The sequence below is a fragment of the Diadema antillarum genome, unplaced genomic scaffold, assembly GCF_040938485.1.
Source record: "Diadema antillarum isolate AM-2024a unplaced genomic scaffold, OU_Dant_1.0 seq00000460_RagTag, whole genome shotgun sequence".
NCBI lineage: Eukaryota > Metazoa > Echinodermata > Echinoidea > Diadematoida > Diadematidae > Diadema > Diadema antillarum.
In genome coordinates, this window is record NW_027271431.1 from 2,870,670 (window position 1) to 2,895,376 (window position 24,707).

At 40.3% G+C, this 24,707-nt stretch overlaps 1 protein-coding gene across 1 annotated transcript; it reads left to right on the forward strand.

The window, feature by feature from the left end:
• The first annotated feature begins 39 nt into the window (after positions 1–39).
• Positions 40–15,894, forward strand: LOC139733043 (tudor domain-containing protein 3-like). Its single transcript, XM_071643888.1, has 13 exons — positions 40–85; positions 4,910–4,994; positions 5,418–5,483; positions 6,061–6,221; positions 6,627–6,768; positions 7,398–7,518; positions 9,149–9,324; positions 9,935–10,057; positions 10,651–10,885; positions 11,357–11,488; positions 11,827–12,905; positions 13,653–13,778; positions 15,183–15,894. The coding sequence occupies exons 1-13, from the start codon at positions 54–56 to the stop codon at positions 15,513–15,515; spliced, it is 2,811 nt and encodes a 936-aa protein (XP_071499989.1). The 5' UTR covers positions 40–53; the 3' UTR covers positions 15,516–15,894.
• Positions 15,895–24,707: the final 8,813 nt, after the last annotated feature.

Here is a 24,707-nt window from a genome sequence, read left to right on the forward strand (position 1 = left end):
CAACAAACCAATCAGACACCTCGTCACGTATCACCTACATTGGCCGTGGCAAAATGGTCGAAGCTGAGTTGCTGACTCGTGGCTGGTAAGATAGTTTGTTCAACAATATTACACTAGATTTGCTTATTTTTAATGCTTTCAGTGAAGTTAAGTATGAAAGTAGCTAACTGGGCTTTTAAATAGAGTCGATTCAGTGACACAAAGGCCTTTGCTAAGTCTCAGGTGTCAGCCGCTCTGCAGCTACAGCGCCCTATTAATAATTCTCAGTCCCACATATCGATATTGGTGTCCCGCCCCGTGTGTACGCGATCAACGTGAGACTCGACTCTGTTTGAGTGTTACTGAGCTCTGTCTTTAGTTTTAGATGATGTGATGAGTGACTCCAAATCCATATCCATCAAACTCTATGATATCGTCGGAGAGCTAGAACAGTTTTCTTACATAGATCTACTTCTTCTCTTCCTTCAGCTGTCTTTTTCTTTCTGGTTACACTGCACTGCTAGTGCTACCTGGGCTTTTACGAAGCTTGAGTTTGTTTTGAGTCTTCTAGTTCTAGATCTGGATGATTATGCTGAAAAACTCTGTAGGCCCTATAGAGTATCACTCAGCACTGTGGTGTGATGTGCAGCTAATCACAATGGAGGTGACGCTGGAGCGCTTCTTTAAATGTATCAAATTTATGAATCTGTTTAATATTGCTTGGCAGACCATGCCAATCCTTCACTGTTCCATGGAAAAAGGAGTTGGCGAGAGCAGTTGAAGAGCCTTGTGAAATAGAAATAGAATGATTATCAGGGTGATATAGCTTCGGTTTGCCATACCTCTTGGTGCTTGAGTTGGGCTGATATAATCTTCTACTATATAGATTTCAATCAGTGTTGCCATGCTTTATCTTATCATCATCATCATCATCATCATCTGTACGGAAGTGTTACTGTGTAGGTAAATCCTGTCAGGTCTCCCGGTCGTCAGCGCTTGGTAGCACGAGTAACAGTCTATATCAAGCGTGGGCGTGGATGTCAGACTATTTCAAAACGTTTGTCTGACCAGAACGTGTCTAAACCGTGTTTGAAAGAATCTATACTAGTGGATGTAAAAAGTGATGAGGGCAAACTGTTCCGTGATTGGATGACTCTTTTGCTGAAACAGTTGCTGCGGATGTTCAAACGACAATGGGTGGCAAATAATTTGAAGGGATGGCCTCTCGTTCCACGATACTGTGACTGTACAAAGAAGGACTGTGGGTGGATTCTGTCTATACCATGTAGTATTTTGAAGACCTGGATCATGTCCCCTCTTTCCCTGCGGTAATGCAACGAATACAGGTTAAGCTTTACTAGTCTCTCACTGTAGGAAAGGGTGTTAAGTCCAGGAAACAGTTTGGTTGTTCTGCGCTGAACAGCTTCGATCCTTCTGTCATTTGTCATAAACCTGGGTTTCCATACGACACTGCAATATTCCAAATGCGGTCGAACCAAAGCCTTGTACAGTGGCAGGAAAATATCTGGTTTGATGTTAATGAAAGCACGTTTGATAAGACCTAACATTTGGTTAGCCTTCTGGATAGATGAGGAGATGTGTTGGCGAAAGTTGAGCTCACTATCAATCAAAACACCCAGGTCCTTTTCACAGTTGACATCATCAAATGTAACATTCTCAATTGAGTAGGAGCACTGTAGGTTGTTATACCCAATGTGAAGGGTTTCACATTTCTGAGAGTTAAGAGGGAGTTGCCAGGTTTGTGACCACTTTTCCACACCAGTCAGGTCCTCTTGCAATGATTGGCAGGAGTCAATATCTGGCACTCTAGCATAGATCTTGGCGTCATCGGCATATAATTGTGATGAACTAGAGATAACATCTGGCAGATCATTCACATACATCACAAAAAGTGTCGGGCCCAGAACACTCCCTTGAGGAATACCGCTCAGTACACGTGTCCAGTCAGACTTGGAGCCGTCTACAACCACACGCTGGGTTCGATCAGTGAGAAAGGCTTTGATCCATGACAAGAGAGGATCACGAATCCCAAACGATTCAACTTTTATTAAGGAGTCTGGTATGTGGAACAGAATCAAATGCCTTTTTGAAGTCCAGATATATGACGTCGATTGGATCACCGTTATCTGTGCTCTCAGTCCAATCTTCAAGCTGACAAAGTAGTTGTGTCATACATGAGCGTCCGGGAACAAATCCATGCTGGGCATTGCAAAGCAGCTGCTGCTGGCTCATATGCTTGATGATGGTATCTCTAATGATGGATTCCATAACCTTGACAACGACGGATGTTAGGCTAATTGGGCGGTAGTTTCCAGCGTCCTTCCTGCTACCTTTCTTGTAAATAGCAGAAATGTTTGCAGCTTAACTTTCCATTCCACAGGAAGAACACCCTCAAGCAGTGACATATGACAATGAATGTCAGAGAAACCAATGCAATGGATGTGTGTGCATGATAAATCAGCATGCAGCGAGGGCGCACTAGTACTTCTGCTTTCAAAACCAATGGCAATGCCTGGATGAAGGATGCATGATTTGTATGATGTAACTTGTACCCTGGCTCTAATCTGTGTGGTCTCTTTTGCTTTGTGATGAAACATCCACAGAGCATACTTCAGTTACACATCCTTTCAGAGATTCAGAGATATAATTTTTATTGTCCAATAGTCTATAGGAATTTCCTTCTGTTGGCACTTGTACCACATGTACCATATTCCTGATCACATTAGAGTATAACATTGATGAAGAGTGTGATTACCATTTCCTAGTATTTAAGAAACTTATTTCAAAATCATTGATGCATTCATGTGTCATAGTTGTCCCTTCACCAGTCATCTTGCCAGCATTTTCTGTACTTTCTTAAGATTTTCTTTTCTGCACCTACTGTACCAAACCACACAACTAAAAAACATCTCACTTTCAATTACTGACTTGCAGAATAACCGTAGAATTATCTTATCAGTGTTGAATCAATTCATCTTCCTAAGGAGGTATAATCATGTGCATATATAGCCTTTGCATAAAGGGACTGACTTTGGTCTTTCCATAATAACTCTTGATCAGTGATTGATGTACCCAGGTACTTCAAACTTTTAACTATCTCCATACTTCTTCTTTTAGATTGATTGGCTTTACTTAACCTTTGCTTGACCAAAAAACAACAATCATCTCTTACATTTTGGCTGTATTTGGCTGTATTTAATACCAGAAGCAGTGTTGTCAGCATATTTGACAATGGTAGCATCGTCATGAGATGAAGTGAAGTCATTTGTTAAAATGATGAACAACAGAACTGGCAGTACGCAACCCTGTATGGGTAGTTACATAATCGGAAAACATATCCTGTAGTTCTACTATTTGGGTTCTACCCAAAAAAAAAAGAAGAAAAAAAAAAAGAAAAAGAAAAGAAAAGAAATCGTAAGGCCAGAGAATTAAGGTCTAAAGGAGGGCTTAACATACACGCATGTAGGAGTATTTGTGTGACCAGTATGCCTGGGGGCCTAGATCGTAAAGTGTAAATTAATGAGTTCAATCACAGGACATTCTGTAAGAAAAAAAAAATGATATAATCCTTGTGATTTGTACAAGTAAAATTAATTAAAGTTATATTTCCTGGTAACTAGCCCTACCAGCATTTTAAGTTCACTGGCTTTGATCAGCACAGGTCTCTTACGTATCAATTGGAAAACTGCTCAAAATGAATAAAGTAAAAATGTCCAGTGGAATATACATGCAGTTGACATGCATGTCTCACAAATATAATATGAGCTGATGTAGGGGATTTACATGTATACCCACAAACGGTCAGGGATGTATTTTGCAGAAATTCTGAGAAGTCTCATGTGATATTCCCTTTTTCCAAGAGAGCTGCCCATTGTAAACACATGCTTGTGTCTTTGTGTGGACTGTGCAGTTGCAAAATGATGAAATTGATGTCCCGTTCCCATCATGAAAGTTTGGGACTGGAGTCACAATGGCAGTCCAAATGTTGTGAAAATTCAATGAGAATCCTGGCTAATAGAAAAGTGTGATAATGCACAAACCTCTAGCTGCACTGTTTGTATGACATCAGCTACTACTCGCTGTCGCCCTTCATGTGTACATTGTATGTCTACAAATAGCACACTTTTGTGTCTATTCTACTTTCCCTTTACCCATCTATTGCCTGTCATTAATTCACATGACATAGAATGGTTGTACAGGAGTAGGGCCATCACTTCTGTGGATTATTATAGATATCCTTCAAATGACATGATTTTATAGCCCATCATCGCCTGATAATGGGATTCTTTGGACATTCCGCACGGCACAACATTGGGATGTTGGACTATCTTTGTCCGAGGTTGCTCATTCCACACTTTTGCCTACCCACGACTTGGAAGTACATGTTTATGTCTCATGGAATCTGGCAGTAGTTGTTATAACCATTTAGGTACTGATATGGCAAAAGATCTAAATACCAGTTGCACCATCTTATACTCTAGATGGCAGATGACAGCAAGATGTATTTTGTGGTCTTATAATCACCTGGCATGTAGGCCCCAGGGAGTCAGGCAGACAGAGAAGTGCTTCTGTACTTACGTCCTTCTAGTCTGGAAATCATCATGATGACCCTCATTGATACTCAAACAAAACCAATCTGTAGGTTGTTGAATATTGCAGCTGTGATGCCTTAGGTCCTCCTGGGTCTGTCTCTTCTTGCATATCCATGGATGATCTCCCACAGGCATCAACTGTCAGTCCCAACTATGTCATTTAGATGCAGTACTCATGGTGGCCAAGCTGCAGTATGTAATGAATCAAAACACATTGCTGGTCAATCACCTTTTCATCACTCGAGTTGTTATTCACCATAGATTTGATAAACAGGCTACCACTTATCCCCCTTTCTACCCTCTAACTCCTCTGCCAGGCATCTTACCAAGGATGGAATCGAGAGATGTAAGGAGGGTGCCGCCACCGTCTCAGTGGATGCCCTAACAAGGAAGGCACTTGATGTAAGTTTTCCCCTGTAACGTATTTGTCCTATTACATGTATTGTGCTTTCATGGTTAAAAAAGCAAATTTCTTCATAAGAAGGACATCCTGCAAGTGAAGGAGGTGTATAGAAAAAAGTTTTAAAACATTTTGGAAATTTATTTCGTGTTTTTGCTTGTATGAAATCCTTAACTGTCTTGCGGTCTTTTTTTTGTAGAGCATGATGAGACATTGGAAGACTTTGAAACAACAGTCAATTGTCAATTCTTGCTATGAGTTGATATTCTGTTTAGTAAATTTGGAGATTTTAACACTTGCTGAAGGTTTACTCATTTATCTTCATTTAGTTTCCATTTCAGCATATTCTTCGCACAATCACTCTTCTCCTTTAAAAAAAAAAAAAAAGATTGTCTTACGTGATACATCTTGTTATATTTTTGCAGATTGATTTGAAGCAGATTGGTTCCAATGCTCTGCCTCCAGACATTGGGAAGAGCAAGTCAGACAAGGTAAGGTACTTTCTCTCACAGCAAGTGTGTCATCGCTAGGGTGGATGCATGTTCAGTTGTAACTATTGGTGGTGGTTTGAGGAGAGATAGACTGATTGATGAATAGTTAAGAAGCATGCTACACCATTTGCATGTCTATTCATAAGAAATGTGAGATTCTAGGGTTTGTGATGTCTTGGATATTCAGACTAAAAGATCATGGAGAGAGAGAGAAAAACAAAACAAAATTGTCAGTGGTTAGGCTGCTTGGTTTCAGTATTGCTATTTGTGATCTCCGAAATTTCCACCAGTACATTGAAATTTGGAGTCGAGTTGAAAAAAAAAAGAAGTATTATATTTGTTGTGAATATACGGAACAATTAAGATATACTCCTTGTTCAGTTGAATTGATATGTAATGTCAAGACAATCACAATTCAGTGAGGTGTGTGTCTAGCAGTCAAATAATGTTCTGTATGTTGTGAGTTGTGAGCACAATAAATTGCTGCCCTGATATAAAGATAATTTCTCATAATGTTGAAGATATTTACAGAAGTAGGGGTTCCGTGAGTTAATATATCCTGTTCTGTTTGCAAAAGGTCCAGGGGCCGTACGTACTTCAGATTCAGAAAATTCGCAACATTGCAGCTCCCAAGTCCAATGAGGATTCTTCTGTTGCTCCTCGCCTTCTCCGGCTTCAACTCACAGATGGCCATGTCACATGTGTAGGCGTTGTCATAGAAACGATTCATCAAATAGAGTAAGTCATGTATAAGATTCATATATACATTTTGAATTTGAAGGTGTTAATACAAGGACGTTGTGATGCTGATTATGTATGTAGCATCTACCTCCAATGTGATCTTTGTTGCCTTTTGAGATGTGCCGAGAAGTTGATGGCTACCATGCTCAATGCTTGCTTAGATCTGTGCTTAAATTTGCTGCTCTACGGCAAAATGATTGGATATAGAGTACAAATGTGTGATGTCAAATCACCATGGAAACTGGTTTTAAACAACCTCACCTGTCCTGGTGCTAGCCATGCTCGCACCTGATTCCAACCCAAGCTATAACAAAAGACTGTGGCATCATTACTTCTGCACTCTATAGAGCAAGAATATTTACACATTTTGACTAATAGCAATTAATGTCTGGTGTTTGACAGCTTGAACACTCCACCGGGCACCAAGGTCCTGCTGAAGGGAAGAGTGGATGTCACCAATGGGTTCATCATCCTCACTCCGGCCACTGTGAAGGTCCTCGGGGGAAGGGTGGAGGAGATGGTGGAGAGATGGGAACTAGCCAGGGTGAGTCAGACTTTGGTTTAGCTCTTGGCAAAACTGGAGCGTGTCCAAGACATGCTGCAGTTTGTTGGAAAGGTCTTAAATACTTATCTGCATATTGCCAAATGTCAAGGTAGGCATGTGATGTTGCTGGTATGTATCTTTTGCAACAACTTCCATTTATATTCCCATTTGCTTGTCTTGTTTGGTTAAGTGTATTTATGTCATTACTATTAAACCAAGTTGAAAAAAAAGGAGAAGATAATAGATGCCAAATACAATAAGGGAACACACTTACACTAGTGCATATTTGCTTTCTATGTATGCTTTCTATCTCCTTATCAGTAAGGAGATAATGTAAAAGTGGAAATTTTCGCGCAGTTGAAATTTTCGCGCATTTCGCGCAATCAGAAACTAACGTGATAATAAAAGCACGCGAATATTTTTGCTTGCCATACGTCCCTGTGCGTGATGTCTTGATTCAGCAGAATGAAAAACACACGAAACTCTTCTGACCCGGCGAAGCGCGAAAAAATATCCGCTTTTACAGTAGTTTGCTTTCTATCTCCTTATCAGTAAAAACCTTACTAATGGTTATTTGATGTATGATTATGAGTATGTATTAAAAAAATATCCCCACATGGTATTTTCAGCAACTTGCTCACCACACAAGAACAACTCAGGTGGAGGGAGCCCCGCCCCCTTGGGTGCCATTCGGACAGCGTCACAGAGTGCAGCACAGTGCAGAAAGCAGGCAGAGGACAGAGGGACCGGGTAAGTAAGGGAGGACATAGTTGTGGTATCAGGACTGGGCACTAGTCTCTAGTATCTACCAAGTACTCTGTTTCTGTGGAGATTCTAGTTACCTGTCCTTCACCAAGAGAGGTGGTTATGTTTTCATTGGTGTTTGTTTGTTTGTTTGTTTGTTTGTTTGTTTGTGTGTCTGTCTGCAAAATAACTAAAAAAGTTGTGAACGGATTTGGACGAAATTTACAGGAATAGTTGAGAATGACACAAGGAAAAGATGATTAAATTTTGGTAGTGATCTGCAAATTTGTATGGATGTTAGGAAGGATTTTAGATACTTTGGCAGGTAGGGTCAGTGAATTTGGGAGTTAATGCTGCGCATTTTTTGAGGTTTGCATACGTGCACTAAAGTGCGTGCTCTACGGCTCTAGTTTCTGCTAGGGCGACGCATGCTGTGCAGGTAGAAGTTGATGACAAAAGGCTTCTTTGTTGGGAAATTGAGCGATTGTCGGCATGCATCATACTTTTGGGTGGAAATCACTGATATCTACGGAAGAACAAAATCAGTAGTGGAAATGAGCTGCTTGTTGGAGGTCTGTGCTCTCAGAGTGCTTCTCTAGTTTAACCCTGTCATTGCTGTTGCCACTCTGATGGTTCACAAAGTCAATAGCATTTTGATATGTTGGTCTTTGGAGGGTTAAAGTCTATGGATAGTCGCAGAAGTAAGCCAATATCAGGGTGCCCTCATTATTTTACTGATATAACATTCGATAGCGAATAGAGAATAGGTTATTGACGTGCCATCCCAGCTGTGATGATAAGGATAAAATATCATCCTCACTCAGAGTGGGGCAGTGTTTTATTTGTGATGATTGATGGTATTCAACCCTACCTGTGGACTTGCAAATCCTTAAAGCAGTATGCTGCTTGTTGATATAGTCTGCACTTCCAGGCCATAGTCCATCTTTGCTTGATTGAACAATGCACATGTTATTTAAGTGTACACAGAAAAATCCTTGCCACTCTCTACTACAATCCAAACTCTCTAAAAAAAGAAAAAAAAGAAAAGAAAATGGCCATATTGATTGAGGCTTTTAAACTGAGAGTTTGTTATCAAAATTAATGATTTTGCTTCGAGCTGCTTTTATTGCGACGGATTGACAAATTTGCCTTTCATCAGCGTCAATGCTGATTATTCAGTATTAAGAGTAATAGCCATGATAAACAGTGGGCATACATACTTGGGCGGGATTTGAACCCAGGACCTTCTGATTACTAGACAGGTGTCATATCCACCAGACCACCAAGCTTCTGCCTGATAGCCAGTGATGGTTCTTATATTACTGTAAAACGAGGAATGTTCTTGTGCATTTAAAAATTTCGCGAATTCCACAACAGCCAAGATTTGCGAAATTAAAATGCACATGAAAGTTCTTGTCTGCACTATATGCATTGAATGCAAGAGGTAACTCACGAAAATGTCATGCTGCGAAGAAGGCCGTTGGCTCCAATTCGAGAAAATTTTGTGTTTTACAGTACTTCTTTTGGCAGCAGGTTCTGCATGTATATTCAAAATATTGATTCTTGCATCAAGTTGTTTTTATTGCAACTGAGAGCTATTTGTAAGTCTAACAAGTCTTTGATCATGTGTACACAGGTAAGAAGCGTACACTGAACCTGGAGAAGAATCGAGAGCAGACGGACCAGGACCGAGAGTTTGAGGAGCAGCGGAAGGCGGCCATCAAGGAACTGGACCAGGCTAGGGGCCAGCAAGGGGGCAAGAAGTTTGGTGGTACAGGGAGCAAAGGTCAAGATGGTGGCGGTGAGGCAAAGGTGAGAGGACAGGTGATGGGAGGATATAAGTCTGTCTGGCAAAGGTTAAAGGTCAGCACAGGTGGCTGCATTGTCAGTAGAGGGAAGGGGACTGAGGGGGAGGAGGATTTGTTGACAGTGTTTCAATTACCCTTTTTAGCGTAAATTTTGATTGTAGTGTGTTGAGAGAGTAAAACATGTCAGACATAAGATGTGTTTTTCGGTTATTTTCATTCTTTGAAAGATTTGCTTCTTTGTTGTACGTATGGATATTCTAAGGAAGAATTTATTTTGTTGTATTTGGGAGATGTTCAGAAATTTGTGACAATGTAATACCTCTTCCACACCATTTGTCTAATGCAAAGCCTTCATTGCTCTGTCTTTTCATATTTTGCTTGAATCAAGGGCAGTTCTTTTTTTTTCATCATGCAATTTCTAAGGTAATCACACAGACTTCATGGTGGTGTGTGTGAAGATAACACCAGTGTTTGGGATCAATTGTAATGATCAGTATTGGTTGCATTGATATGCCTTTCGGTGTTGGAGCTCAATTTAAGGCAGTTGTTTGGAAGATAACGTCAGCACTAGCAGCGGACTTGACATCACCCAGTGTGTGTATCTCTGTATGCAGGAAAACTATGGAGGCAGGAGCACCCAGTCGGAGCGGCGCGGAGTGAGAGGTGGGGAAGGGAGACTCACTGACAGCAATAGGAACAACCAGCCCCAGACAGTGTACAGAGAACTCTCCGTGGATGTGAGCAAAATACTTTATAAAGATGATTACTTCTTAAGTTCAAGTTGTGTCTGTCTGTCCTTGTGTGTGTGTGTGTGTGTGTGTGCATCCATGGCATAATTGAATGTGGCCTGTTGATGCAGGACTGTAAGGCTTTCGTATACTCCTGGCATAAATGACAGATCCACCGCCTGATTTCTGTCATTTATTTTAACTGCAGAAGCGTTATTGTTATCAACCAGGCTCATGTTACTATCCATGATGAGTACTGTAGGGTGACTGCACTTGTGTACAACAGCAGCAACAAAAGTATATTACATAACCCAATGACTACACCACAATGCATAATTAAAAAAAAATTAAAAAAATCAACGAGTGCATGTATCGTTAGCAGAAATGAAAGCATGTTTTCCTGCATCTCGTTGGAGATATATGATAGGCGTACGTCCTCATCAGGATATCATCGCCAACAACCGAAATGAATGTACAAATAATTCTTGTTGGCAGCCATGTCTGTACAAAGTGGTTGATGGCAGTTGATATCAGTCGTTTGGATTGTTGCATATATTTCATCATTTACGAAAATATATATATACTTGTATATACTTTAACAGAAGAAAGTTGATGAGAAGTCAGTGTCTCAACTCATTGGAATGGGCTTCAGCAGGGACGCTGCCATAGCCGCACTCAAAAAGCACTCTGGGAACCTAGACGCTGCCATCGACTCCCTGGTGACCCCCAGCGGTACTGGAGGTGGCACCAGTGGAATGGGCACCAAGTCTGGCTGGTCCTCATCATCATCCGGGCCTCCACAGAGGGGCAGGGACAGACAGGAGAGGGGTACAGGAGGTAGTCATTCTCTGGAAGTTTTTTTTTTTTTTTTAATAGAATCAGTTTATGTACGGAAAATGACCCTAGTGCAGAGTCCGTGATGAGAGTGTTGGAAAACTTTTGGAAATGTTGCTTCATTAGGATTCAAATGGCAGTGCCTGCTCGGTCCTTGTCGATGTAGCAAAGTGTAGCTCTTTCTGATTATCAAAACACTGGAAGAGAATGCTAGTCATAATGATGCAATTTATGTGTCTCAATCTTCTGGAAATGAAATTGTGTATATTGGAAAATCGCACGTGATTAAGGAAAAAAGGCTCTTTGTGCAGAAATGTAGCTCTTTGAGCCCAGTTATGCACAGCTGATATAACATGAATGTAGACTACGGAAGTGATTATGGTCGCAACTATTTCTAGTCATGGTGCATTTGTGGCATGGTTGAAGTGATGAAAGGAATAGTTTCATATTGCACTTGTATCTGTTTTGTGCCAGGAGGTTTCAAAGGTCGAAGAGGAAGACGAGGAGGGGACGGTGACGATGACGATGAAGCACCTTCACAGCCTTCGGCTCCCACGACGTTGTTTGATTTCCTGGAGTCAAAGTTAGGACCGTCGAAAGCAGAAGGTGAGCCACTGAGATACACATCGTCCACAGAAATGGGCAAAAAACATGAGAATGTATTTTCAAAAATCAGAGCTCCTAGCATTATTGAATAGAGACCGACACTCGATAAAGGTGAGACTGGACAACATTTGGAAGAGCTAAGTTTGTCATTGCATGTATTACTTTTAAGATTGTAATAAAAGTATGTTCTTTGTTGTATATGTAGTAATCAAAACAGTTTGAGGGTTCTGGTGTTAAATAACTGCTAAGTTCCATGTAATTCTTTTGCTTGGTTAAGGTTAACAAATATCAGACAAGATTATGATGCCAGTTATGGTTTTCTCTTGTGTTTGATTTAGCCTTTAAACCCAAGGAAAATGAGGTGCAGGAGCAGCGTGAGCGCAGTGAAAGACCCAGCCGCTATGACAGGGATCAGGCAAAGTCGGGCAGGGAGGCTGGTGGCAGCTACAACCACAACGTCAGGGAAACCCCACCTCGCTTCCAGAAGCTGCAGGCCCAGAAGCAGGCCCAGCGACAGGCCCAGCAGCAAGGCGAGGGCTCCATGGGACCCAGGGACAACAGGGGCAACAGGAGGGACAAGCAGGACCGGTATGACAGGGACGAGCGGCGGCGGGATGGGCGACGGAATAACGAGTGGACGAATAACAAGGAGGACACATCTCAGGGATACAGGGGTGATGGGAATTACAAGAACGAGAGGAGAGACGGAGAGAGATACCAGGATAGAAATGAGAAGCGTTTTGATGGACAGAGTAGGGGGAGCAGGGGAGATGCCTACCAGAACGACAGAAGCTACCAGGGGAGGGGTAACAAGTCTGACCGATACCAGACAGACAAGAGTTCTCAGGGTCTGGGTAGGAGTGATGGGAGGAGTGAGAACCAGGGCAGGAACTTTAACAATGACGTCTTTTCAAACAGCAGTAACCACCAGTCCAGGAACTACAAGAGGTATGAGAACCAAGACAAGCCCAACAGGTTCAGCGCCAAGAATGAGGGAAGCTCGGAGAAGACGTACCGGTTAATGGAAAGGAAACCGGACAGTAAGCAGGGGCAGGACGGGGATCAGTTTGGCAGGAAGAGCAACGGCAGGGAGGAAGGGAACGACCGTGGAAACAACTGGAAGGGGCCTGACCAGGAGAGACACTCGGGGAACAGCCAGATGTTCAAGGGGGAGTTTGAGGGCTTCAGCCAATCGCAGCCTTTCGTACCTCAGCAGCAATCTCAGCTGCAGACAGCCGCCCATGATAGGGGAAGGCAGATGGGGAACAGCACCGGCCAGGTCTTGAACCAGCAACCTTCGGGTCAGTCCAAGACCATGGCAAATGGACCGGAGATCATCCCTCAGTCAACGGTTCCTCCAGTCATGCCATTCAAGGAAGGTGACCACTGCTTCGCGAAGTACTGGGAAGACAATGAGGTGGGTACAGGAAAATGTAATGTGCAGTGAGTAAGAACCCAAGATAGAAAATTTGATGTGTTAAGTCATTACGGTACTCTTTCTCATAGTCAAAAGAGCTTTTGCTCTCTAACTTTGCTTGTGCCTCATAGATTTCTAAGAAAGAAATAGCAAATGTTATGATTTCATGACCCCTTTCTCCCAAATGACACTATGTGATAGCGAGCTATGAATGCAATTTGTAGAATATTTGTTGGTACTCTGAAGCATAATTACTATGATTATTATGTTATTTCATGACCCCTTTCTCCCAGTGGACACAATGTGATAGCTTGCTATGTATGCAATTTGTAGAATATTTGTTGGTACCTTGAAGCATAATTACTAATACTAATCGAGTTTAGAGGACTATCTCTATAAAACAAATCAAATATTGGAAGGGAATGCTGCAAGGGTGTGGCATGGCTCTTAAGAGAAAGCAGTTGTTATTTTGCATACTTATGATTAATAAGTCAAATAAATCCCATCAATTCCATTCAATTCAATTCAATTCAAAAAATTATCTTAATGTGAGTAAGTTTAAGAGACGTTACATGCGACTGTTCATACCCAGGATGCATATTTCACTGTTTTTCCCTGAAACCTTTATGGTGTGATGTTTATAGAGTGTATGACACGATATGACAGGATATCTTAAATCGTTGATGTAGCACACCATCCGTCAGTCTCTCACATCTTCTGTTCATGCGTCCTTTTCTCCCGTTTTAGTTCTACAAGGCCCAGATTAGTGGCATCCACCCGTCGGGTAAGACCTGCGTGGTGAAGTTTGTGGAGTATGGAAACTATGAGGAGGTCTTCATCACTGACATCATGCCAACGCCAGACCAGCCTTGGGTAGGAGGCATTGTGTGACCCTTTCTATGGTTTACTGTAAAACCAGACATTTTTGTACGCATGAAACTTTGCAAAATTTGCAAGGAGCCAGGAGTCACGAAAGTAAAAGGCATGCAATAGTATTTGTCTACACAGGGCATTGAATGCCAGTGGTGATTCGCAAAAGTTTCATGCTGTGAGAAAGGCCGTCACCTCCAATTTGTGAAAGTTTCATGCTGTAAATGTTTCTGGTTTGACAAACTCTTTTCAGTGCAGTGGTGCTATGTAATTCACTCTTCATGGTTATATTATGGACAGAACTGATAGACAAGTTAAGCAACTGAATTTGGTCATTAACAATGCTGGACGTGACTCGTAGCTTTGATTTTGTAACCAGATGAATGAGTGGGATGATTTATAACGCATGTTTGTCAAAGTGTAGTTGTACTCTGAGACTGGGAATTTGCGAATTTCATGTAAGAAGACGATATACATACCAAGGAGAACTGTTGGATTATATGTTTTACACGTTACGAGTCTAGTTGTGTCATAGTGTATATGTTAAAGGTCCTGTTTACCTTTGGGAGCAGTGATTTAAAAAATTTTCAAGATATGACATTTAATGCATATGTGTAGGTCTGTTGTACCACAAAACATCCTGTCATATAAAATTTTTGCAATAAAGTCTAAAATATAAGGAGATATCTGTATTTTTTTCAATAAACCGTAACTGTAGACGGTTTAGTCTGGAAACATTATCATTATAACTATTGTTCCAAATTTGTATATTTAACAATACTTAAAGGGATAGTACAGTTTTGGTTGAGATGAGAATTTGGGCTTTTAAAGTTTTGCAAGATACCAGAAAACACTTATGATATAGCACAGAGCATACCATTTTAAGAGCATTTCAAAGTTTATTTGATGAAAATCGGGTTTGGAATTACTGAAACATCCAAAAACAAAATAAAACAAAGTGATCGTTCCAAAGTGTGGGTCCCACACTTTATTAGAATCGCTCTTTTTGGATATCTCAGCCATTTCAAAACCAATTTTTATCAAATAAACGTTGAATTCCTCATAGAATTGCATCTCTCTCATATTTCGTATGAGATTTCTTATTATCTCACCTAAAAATGTTAGAAACCTGAAATTAGGTCTCAACCAGTACTGTACAGTCCCTTTAACATCGATTTTACCCATTCAAATTTTTATAGTGGTTGTTTCTATCCCTAACTAACATTTTAGAACCATTTTAAAGCATTAATGCTGGGTTTTTGTTTTATCTGCAAAATAGCACATTATGCCCTTAAAAAAAAAAAAAATTGATTAGAAGATGATTTATATTGCCAGTAGCCAAGACACTCTATGTAGATTTGCTGACCTCCATTTTTGTCCTCACAACCCTGAATTTCTCCCCTGCAGACAGAGCCACCTCCTCCTATAGCTTCGGTTCACCAGCAGCAGCCGTTCCTCCAAGCAGCCCCGCCCTTCCCCCAGGCCTTCCAGCAGGCTCAGGCTCCGCAAATGGTCCCCGGCCAGGCCGCAATGTCACCCCATCCCGACTACGGCAACTTCGAAGTTCCTGTGAACATGACGCTTGAGTTCCGCAAAGGCGGCGACGGGCCGTTCATCAACAGGCAGGCCCAGGACCAGGGCGGGTTCCGAATCGAGAGGCGGGATCAGGGGGGTTACAGGATGGAGAGGCGGAACCAGAGACCGGCCCAGAACTTCTACCAGCCTCCTCCCAGGAGATGATCGGCAGTGGCAACAAAGAAGAAGTAAAAAGTGCACCATGTCTCCTGAACATTTTTCTACAATAGACATAAAGCTGGATTGTGGGAAGGAGAAGTGGGGATGGCTAAGGGGTTGTTAAGTGACAAAAAATATATGGGATCATGTATTTGCTAGAAACTAAAGAAAAGTTTTATAGAATTTCTATTGCAATACCAACCCATCTTTTGGTTGTAGGCCGGAGGGTTTTTTTTTTATTTGTTTTTTTGATAGCCCAGTGGAAGTGAGTAATAGGGTTTGTTTCTCTCTCTCTCATGTTAGCCAGGATGTAAGTTGCAGCTGCATTACGCTGCTTCCACAGGAATATAATAATGGAGGGAAGAGACATCCAAGAGTATGTACCTTACAGAGAAAATGCCATCTCCGTCACTGGCATAAGAACATTTAAACAAGTGTGCTTGAAGTGCCACAGGATTTATTTAACAACGTTGCTTGTTTCATTATTGCCATAGCAACACAGTTGTATCTACTGCTACATCTCCATGACTTACTAACGAGAATCAAAGCGTCCATTAGTGATAAAGCAGGGTAACAAGTTTAAAAATCAAAAATGCTAAATGATAACTGTTCATATTTGATTTTCATCATTGTATTTTCCAAAATACTTTAATTATGTAATTTCTTTCTTCCTGTTGATTTAGTAGTAACTCAAATTAACTCTGATAAATTAAGGGGTCACATGGAATGATTTGCAATATTATTCCACCAATCATCTACGCTGACAAGTAACCCATTCTCTTTTCTTCAGATATTGCTGCATTTAGACATTTGCAAAGATTGCCAGTGCTGTTATTTCTTTGCCGTCCGAATGGAGTCGATTGCCCGGTACTAGTTGGGACAAAGTAGGATGAAAGTCCCGCAGGTGCGATCTGAATCCATCAATGTAATGGATCAGTAATCAACTCAAACAAGATATGTAGAAGCTATGTATAAAATTTGTTCTTATCTTCTTAATTTGTAGCATACTTCTAGGCTTTGAAGCAGTCTCTGATTTCTATAAAAAAACAACCACAAACCAAACAAAAATAAGATCAGCATTTAATAGTAAGTTTACTTTACAGGAAGAATTTCATAGACTGTGGAGAACTTGGCCATTGGAGATACATTTTTCCAAGACCCACATTTAGAGAGATGCATTTGTTAATTTTATTTTTGATAGCACTGTGCAGCATTGTAAGATATATTTTACAGTCAACCTTACCTAAGGTGAATCCAAAGTGATCAGAGAAAATCCTTTGACTTTCGAATTTCAACTTACACAATAGAATGAACACGTGTTTGTATGCATGTGAGGGAGGATATTTCTTCGACTTGGCCAATTTTTCGTCTTGTGAGAGGAGGACATAGGTGAGGTTGACAGTAATTTGATATGAATTCTTTTAATCCTGTTCTTCATCTCAACTGAAAATTTCATCCTGTGGAAATTGTTTCAAATTGCCAATGTGCCAAGACCAGTTACTGAACAATCTACAATCCTGAACTACAAATGTATGCTTGTTTTTATCCAGATTTACGGCTTTCAGCTGACATGTTTTAAATTCAAACAAAGCTTCTGTCATTTGTGACATTGGTCAAATATATATTTTGCCACCTCAGGGAAAGATTCTCTCTCTCTCTCTCTCTTTCATGTAACCAAATATGCTGCTTTATTACTTAGGATAATTTTGTGTTGTCATGTGCATTGCTATCTCTTGGCAATTATCAGCATACAACTTGTAGTCAGCAGCAATGCAAACACACTTGAGATGCTGAAACCAGCATTAATCTCCTGGTGGACAGTATTTTTTTGCTTGTCCACAAACAGCATTGTATTTTTTTTTTTTTGACTTAATTACTGCTGCTGCAGCTGTACTGGCTATACACATAACAAGTTAAACATGTGGTGAACATGTTTTGGATTTCTGCACATGTGTTCGATGCAATGTGCTCCAAAATCGATAATCACATTCATCTTAAAAGTACCAATGTGTACTTCACTATGTTATAGTACATGTCTTTAAGATGTATTTCAAGATAATGCTTGATGCATTCATGGATAGCATGTTGTAATATCACGAAATGTTTGTCTCGCATAGCTCGAATGCTGCTAGAATGACAGTGATGTTCTATCCCCCAAAAGTTGGAAAATAACCTGCCATACTCTCAGTGGCACTTCAAATTGATAGATATAAGAAAGGTTGGAGTTGAGCGCATGGGCAACTGGTGTTCTTTTGCTCATGTCACGGTTACTGAAAACACTAAAACAGTTGTGTAGTGATTGTCAGAAATGAGCCCGAGTTGCCACCCAGAGAACAACTTCTATACTCTACTCTTGTCCTTGACAATAGGGAGCTTTAGATTTTGACGCGCGGACGTTTGAGCCGACGCTTGCGCTGGATGTTCTCTCCCTGCGTCGTGTGGAAAAGTAGCTTTAGATTACGCTGGGACGCAACTTATAAAAAATGAAATCGCGCCCCCATATGATCAGTGCATGAAGAAGCTCTCTACGTCACAAACTGTGCGGACGTGAAAATAGCCCAGTACGCGTAGTGAAAAACTCAGGCGACGCAAGCTAAAAATAGATTGACTTTACGCGCGCTACTGCGCACGCTCAGAACATGTTTTTTTCCTTTGAACGTCTGCGCGTCTAAAATCTTAAGCTCCCTAATAATTATGATGATGAGGCTTCATACTCCTGTAACGAGGTGATATGATGTATGTGACCTGTGAGATACCAGTGGAATGAGGAACTTTGAAATGATCCTCATCAAAATCATGATTGGAATGTAGACATGAGACAAATTCACATTTTACATCTTGTTAAAGGGATTGAAGGTGGTGATCGGCAAGACCGAGGCGACTATTTGTTCATGCAGTCAATCAGTCCTTTTGAATATAACGTACATCTACAGTATGATCAAGTCATGGATGATTAAAAGCTTTATACAAGAAGCTTTAGTGCTAGAAGTGCTTAACTCCACTCAAAATATGACTAGTTGAACTCTTCTGTCATTCTACAAAGTCCTGTGCTTTATAAATGCTACAGGTGATGTTCAATGTTTAAACGTAATTTTGAATTTGCTTGTTGCAAGTAGACATATTTATTCTTGTGAATTAAGTTGCATTATTTTCCATTTGCTTTCATCAATTTTGATTTTTCTTTGTTCTAAAGGGATAAAACCCTGAAATCATATATGAGAATGAGATTTCATTGAAAGATACATGATATTGTAGTACATGGATTTTTAAGAGTTGAAACTCAGTGCTAACACATTATTATTTAATGTAAGCTGTGTCATAGTTTCCTTTCTGACCCAATTCTATATGTATTAGCATCGAAACCCAATTTGAGCTAAACACTGCCCCAGAATAACAGGCTAGAAGTGTATTCTTGTGCTTTTATCACAGGTTGTCACTAGATCCAGGTATAATTAGTGTGGCACTTGCAATCTTGTCGACGCTGCATTATCACCAGCCCAGGCTGTGTTGTTGGTGCAGTGAAGTTATAGCTCTGATTGAATTCAAGTGAGAATAAATAATTGTTGTCTCTCCACAGCTGTGAAACAACGTTACCATCGAGGGTAGTTAGACATGTAGTGGAAAACTCACATGATTTTATGGGTCTCTGATGCCATTTCTAATTTTTGAATTGCTGCCTTTCAACTTGATTACTCACCAGAAAAAGCATTTATGTTCTTTTAGCTTTATAGAGGCTCACAACTAACTGAAGTAAAGCAGTCCAGTCAGGGTAGACGAATTAGAAATATAAGGAATGCAATGGTGTGCATTATTGTAAGTTGGTAGAAGTGGGGAAATTTGAATATTGTGCAAGTTGTAAGGCATGCTTGAAATAACTGCAAGTTGACATTCCCATTAATATGAAGTCATGGGGGGGGGAAGGGGTATATTTTTTCCTATGAAGGAATGTATTTGAAAGAATGCCCTCCAAGTCGGTATTCTGTCTACAGGAATTATTTATGCTAATTAAACTTCGACACAATTCACATTAAAGGAAGAGAAAAACTGTTATGAAATATTGCACTACCTTGACAACACGAGGTGTGAAATTGTTCAAGGGCTCTATACATAGTGCTGATTGATGCATGCAATGTAAAGTCGTATGATCTTTCTATACCGGAGTGTGTTGGGAGACAAAGAGATACATGCTGTGGTCTGCCTGGGATAGAACAGATGACCCAACTCCACGTCTAACGTCGGCCTTTTGTGCTCACTATGTGACACTGTGTGGATGACATCAGAAACTCTGGCACATTCGGGAGGTGATCACTGGAACCATGTATCCCGATTTACAACTTCTATCACTTGTAATGGACTGTCTTCCAGTGCAGATGAAAAAAATAAATACACTTTGGAGCATTTATACCATCATGTACAACTCAGCAGTTCTCTTAACTTCTTGTGTGACCTCAATAATGACCTCTCTCACTCGAACTTGGACCCCGTATACAGTGCAAGGCTCGGCCGCGGCCAAGCAGCGGCCGAGCAGTGGCCGAGCCTGCCTTCATTTCAGTGTAAACGCGCAAAGGGCCAAATGCGGGGCCAAAATTGGCCGCGCATTTGGCCACGCTCTGGAGGTGGTCTCGGCCGTGGCCGAGCCGCGGCCTTTTCTCAGTGTAAACGCAAACTGGGCCAAATGCGCGGCCAATCTTAGTCTGGCTTCCAAACCCTCTGCCCGTACTATTTCGTTATTCAGGATATTAACCCCCTCAACGTCGAAAACTAGTATAGTTTAAGGTGGTTTTGTCCTGCAAAGGATTTTTCCTTCGGCAAAGGCCTTTGCCCGAATGGCGACTTTGTCGCCACGGAATCCAGTTGGCAAAGGGTCTGAAAACCAGACTATACCAAATTGCGTTTGTTTACAAGCAGAGCACCACTATGACAAAATATTGAAAGGTTTGAATTAAAAGCGCGGCCGAGCCGGGCAGTGTAAACGGACAAAATTGCGGGGCTCGGCCCCGCAATTGAGGCTGGGCTCGGCCGCGGCTCGGCCCAGCCCCGCACTGTAAACGGGGTCATGGTAGTGATGAATGTGTGGAGTTGAATGGCTTCATAATTATGTATGATGCAGAAGACCTGATACTGAATTGTATTAGTAATTAGCAGATTTGGGGAGTGAAGTCACCCGCGTCCATCACAGGTTAGACTTCACACCAGAGTGGCCGCAGACATGCCAGAAAGATACTTTGTAGAAACATGGTGGTGAATGTAAATGATTTTCTTCCTTCATAGTTCTTTTTTTCTTCTTCATCATTTTTGGACCCACCACGACATTACCCTGTGAGATGCAGACCTTCGGCTGAGAAAAATGGCAATTTTATCGAAAAAATCATGATAATTAATTCAGACTTTTCCAGAAATCTAAAGGTGTATAGTTTAGCAAGTTCCTTCAAATATTCAATGGTCTTCCAAGATGTTTTGAAATGAAAGTGTTAATTATTTCTGTGATTTGTTTTCTTAAGCACTCATCAGAAGTTTGCACAGATGTATTGGAATGAATGAACACAGATTAATGGAAAGTGCTGAAAGCTATCTCTAGTACAGTCAATCCAAATTGTTTCAACAAAGTTCATCCGAAAAGAACAGAAAGGTTTAGTGTAAATGGATCTGCATTTTAATTTCATTAAAAATTAATTGAAAAATATTAATGAATTATATTTTTGTGTGAAACATTTTCAGCAATAAGTTTTTCCCTAAAACCGACTTACTCTTTGTAAATATTTTCCTAATTATGTCTGCATTATTCGCTCTCATGACCAGTCCACATCTGCTTTTCAAGGCTGATCTTGTGAAGTAGTGAGACATATACCATTGAAAAGCTTTGGAATTCAGAAATACCACAATCAGAAATTTGATGCTTGATTACTTAGTAATACTCTATCAGACTGTTGTGACAATGGGTCACATTTAAGCACACAGCATACAGGGAAATACACTTCACTGCATCAGGACAGAGACACCTGCAAAGAATAACAAATTCATTGTGTAAACTGTTTTGAAAGATAATATGTTTTTTATTGTCAAACTCTGGACAAAGAAATTGCATGATTTGACCAATATGTATTATGCAAAACAACAAAACCCACGCCTTGTCAAATACAAATTTTACCATCATTGCCTCTTCTTTTTTTTTTTCCACATAAAAAAATGTCTACATTCACTTAAATATTAATCTCATCACCTATAACATTTACACCTCACAAAACTCTGTGAGATTCTTGGCATATACATTGTATATCAGACTGTCTGGACTTTTACAGGGATCCAAAATCACCTTGTCTAACCATACATAGCAGTGTGTGTGGAATGAAAGCATATACATTGTACATATGTGCAAAAGAAAAAAAAAAGGTACATTTATGTGTTGACAGAGAACACAAGAAGAAAGGGGCAATGCACCATTTAATGTAGTAAAAAAAGTTAAATATGCCATGTTAATGCGTTCCCTACGATAGATGACATCAAAAGCTCCCTACAATATATGACATCAAATTTCTAGATTATAACCAGCCCTCTAGTAGTGTGGGCTTTTGACAATTTTCTTCTCGGTGTGTTTCAACTGATAGCAGCATAACGTACAGTGGACTCCTGTTATAACGAAGTCCTTGGGACCGGCTGTTTTCTTTTGTTATATCGAAATTTCGTTATAACCGAACAAATACACAATAAAAATACATAGAGTGGATAATGTTGTGGCATGAATTTTAACTTCGTTGTAACCGGAATTTCGTTATAACCGAACAAATACACAATAAAAATACATAGAGTGGATAATGTTGTGGCATGAATTTTAACTTCGTTGTAACCGGAATTTCGTTATAACCGTGTTCGTTATAACGGGAGTGCACTGTATTACATATACCTACTTGCCCCAGAATAATATCAGATTGGATAACCTGACAACCTGCAATTTGTAAGTAAAGATGTAAGGATCTCTGAAGACACCCAGAAGACATTTTTCTTATTCCCACATACTGAAAGAAGAGTAGAAGGTAAGTGAACAGTTGAGCAAACTCTGATTGAGAATGCTATTGCCCAAGCGTCTCTGTCATCTGATGAACTGTTTTGTGGTGACCCAACACGCTAGATACATTGTATCTTGGTCGTGTGACTGATCCTATTTGCATAAAAGTCTGAGTTTTCAGGGCATAACAATACCTTTGATTTATATCTCTTTAGCAGACACATTTCATTCTATGTGTCTGTTGAAGAGACTTACCACTCGCCTCTCCAACAAAGGAAGGAAATAACCTTATGCCAAGTCAATGAAGTAATTTTTTCACAAGACATCATGGCCATGTGACCAAACTAGCTCCTGTAAAGCCAGAAACATTAGCGGCATGATACTTATGTGAATTGGAGCCGACGGCCTTTTTTTGCGACATGAAACTTTCGCAAATTGGTGATTGGCATTCAGTGCATTGTGTGGACAAAAATATTTGCGTGCATTTTAATTTTGTGAATCTTAGCTCCTCACAAAATTCATGAAAATTTCATGTTTGCAAAAATTTCTGGTTTTAAAGTAGTCTGACGCTCTGTGGATTATGTTGACTTACTGACATTGTAACTGTCACAACTGTCTGATACTTGTAATTACATACACTTTTTTCAGACATTCTCATTCATTCATGATTGAATTAAGAGCCCCTTTGTCAGGTGTAGTCCTCTGGAAAAAAAAAAAACTAAAGCAAAACCTTGGGAACACCTAAAAATGTGCAGAACCTATGCATAACATAACCTCATCATATCAAAAGTAAGATGAAATTTTGATCTACTTACTGTTGTAACAGCCCCACATGCTTGTGTTTGAACACAAGACACATCAAGCAATGCTAATGCTGAATGACATTACTAAGTGAACAGTGACAAATGAATAAGACACTACATCTGCACACATCTCATAAAAATGCAAGATGAAAATAAACAGTGATTTTAAGACCTGGAAATCATGCACTGGTCTTGATCAAGCATCAAATACGGCAAAACAAAGAGCAAAAATGAATTGAAATGGGGGAAATGTTTCAACACATTGTTGATTCACACAGAACGCTTATTTAGCTGACCCAAGCCATCGCTCACGTGCGTATTGTGCTTAATTAAGAACATGCTTAATCTAAACCTTGTGACACAAATGAAATTTAGCTGTGCTGTTTGTTGAGTGATTGCGTACGATGTGGAATCATGCACCTGTGACCTCATAATGCAATTTTTTTAGACACCCATTTTCTTGAAATGAAATATAATCAAAGCAATGGGTCAAGATAAGAAAAGAGCACAGAAGAAAACAACCAAATATGACATGTACAAAGTGTCCTAATACCAAGGCTATATTTCATGTTAGTCATCCAAACTACAAGAGTGTGTACAAATAAATTACATGGCAAGTTATAGGGTCCCAAAACAGTAAATTGTATTTCAATCGACAGCCAGTGGCAATTACAGGCTTTTGCTTGGAGAGATAGAAAAAGCAAAAAACAGCCCAAAACACAGACTGTGATTAAAAGGAAATGCTCACAAGATTGTGTATTTCATATCAAGGAACACTGAAAATAAACAAAAAGTTATTTTTCAATCGATAAACACGTTTCCAGTGTTGATGTACAACACTCAAAAAATACTGTTGGTTTGAAATCCTGACTTTACTGCTGATATCACAGCTGTAGTCAGTGGGAATGTTTAGCGTAATTCACCCTGCTACATACAGATAACATGTTCCCATGACTAAATATAGAATAGATTAGGATTTTATCTTGTGGTTGCTACATGTCCTTGATGGACATGATGTCATATCATCTGGAACATTGGAGAACTGACAAAAGATGAATGAAACATGGCACATCACTACTTGTTCAAACTGCACAGCAAAGTGATAACAACTGGACGAGTACTGTGCATGCTGCCCGTTTTCACCAGGTGGCAAAACGGAAGTCATTGATCGACGCGACGTCTGTTAGAAGACTTCAAACACCTGTAGGTATAGTACTGCTACTGCACGAGTGTCCTCGCCACTCAGCATTTATGATAACCTGTCAGTTTGGAATGGTACATTTGGATATCTTTGGTGGTGCTTTCAGACTTTTGTCATCGCTGGATGTAAAGTGGCCATGTAATATCAGGGGATACCACTCACTTGTCAGAATCTATTTCGCTTTGGAAGCA

Excerpts from the sequence above, each read along its gene's own strand:
- LOC139733043 (XM_071643888.1), top strand. The coding sequence starts at position 54 with ATGGTCGAAGCTGAGTTGCTGACTCGTGGCTG. Across the intron at positions 6,769-7,397 it reads AGAGATGGGAACTAGCCAGG|CAACTTGCTCACCACACAAG; the intron begins GTGAGTCAGACT and ends TGGTATTTTCAG. Across the intron at positions 9,325-9,934 it reads ATGGTGGCGGTGAGGCAAAG|GAAAACTATGGAGGCAGGAG; the intron begins GTGAGAGGACAG and ends CTCTGTATGCAG.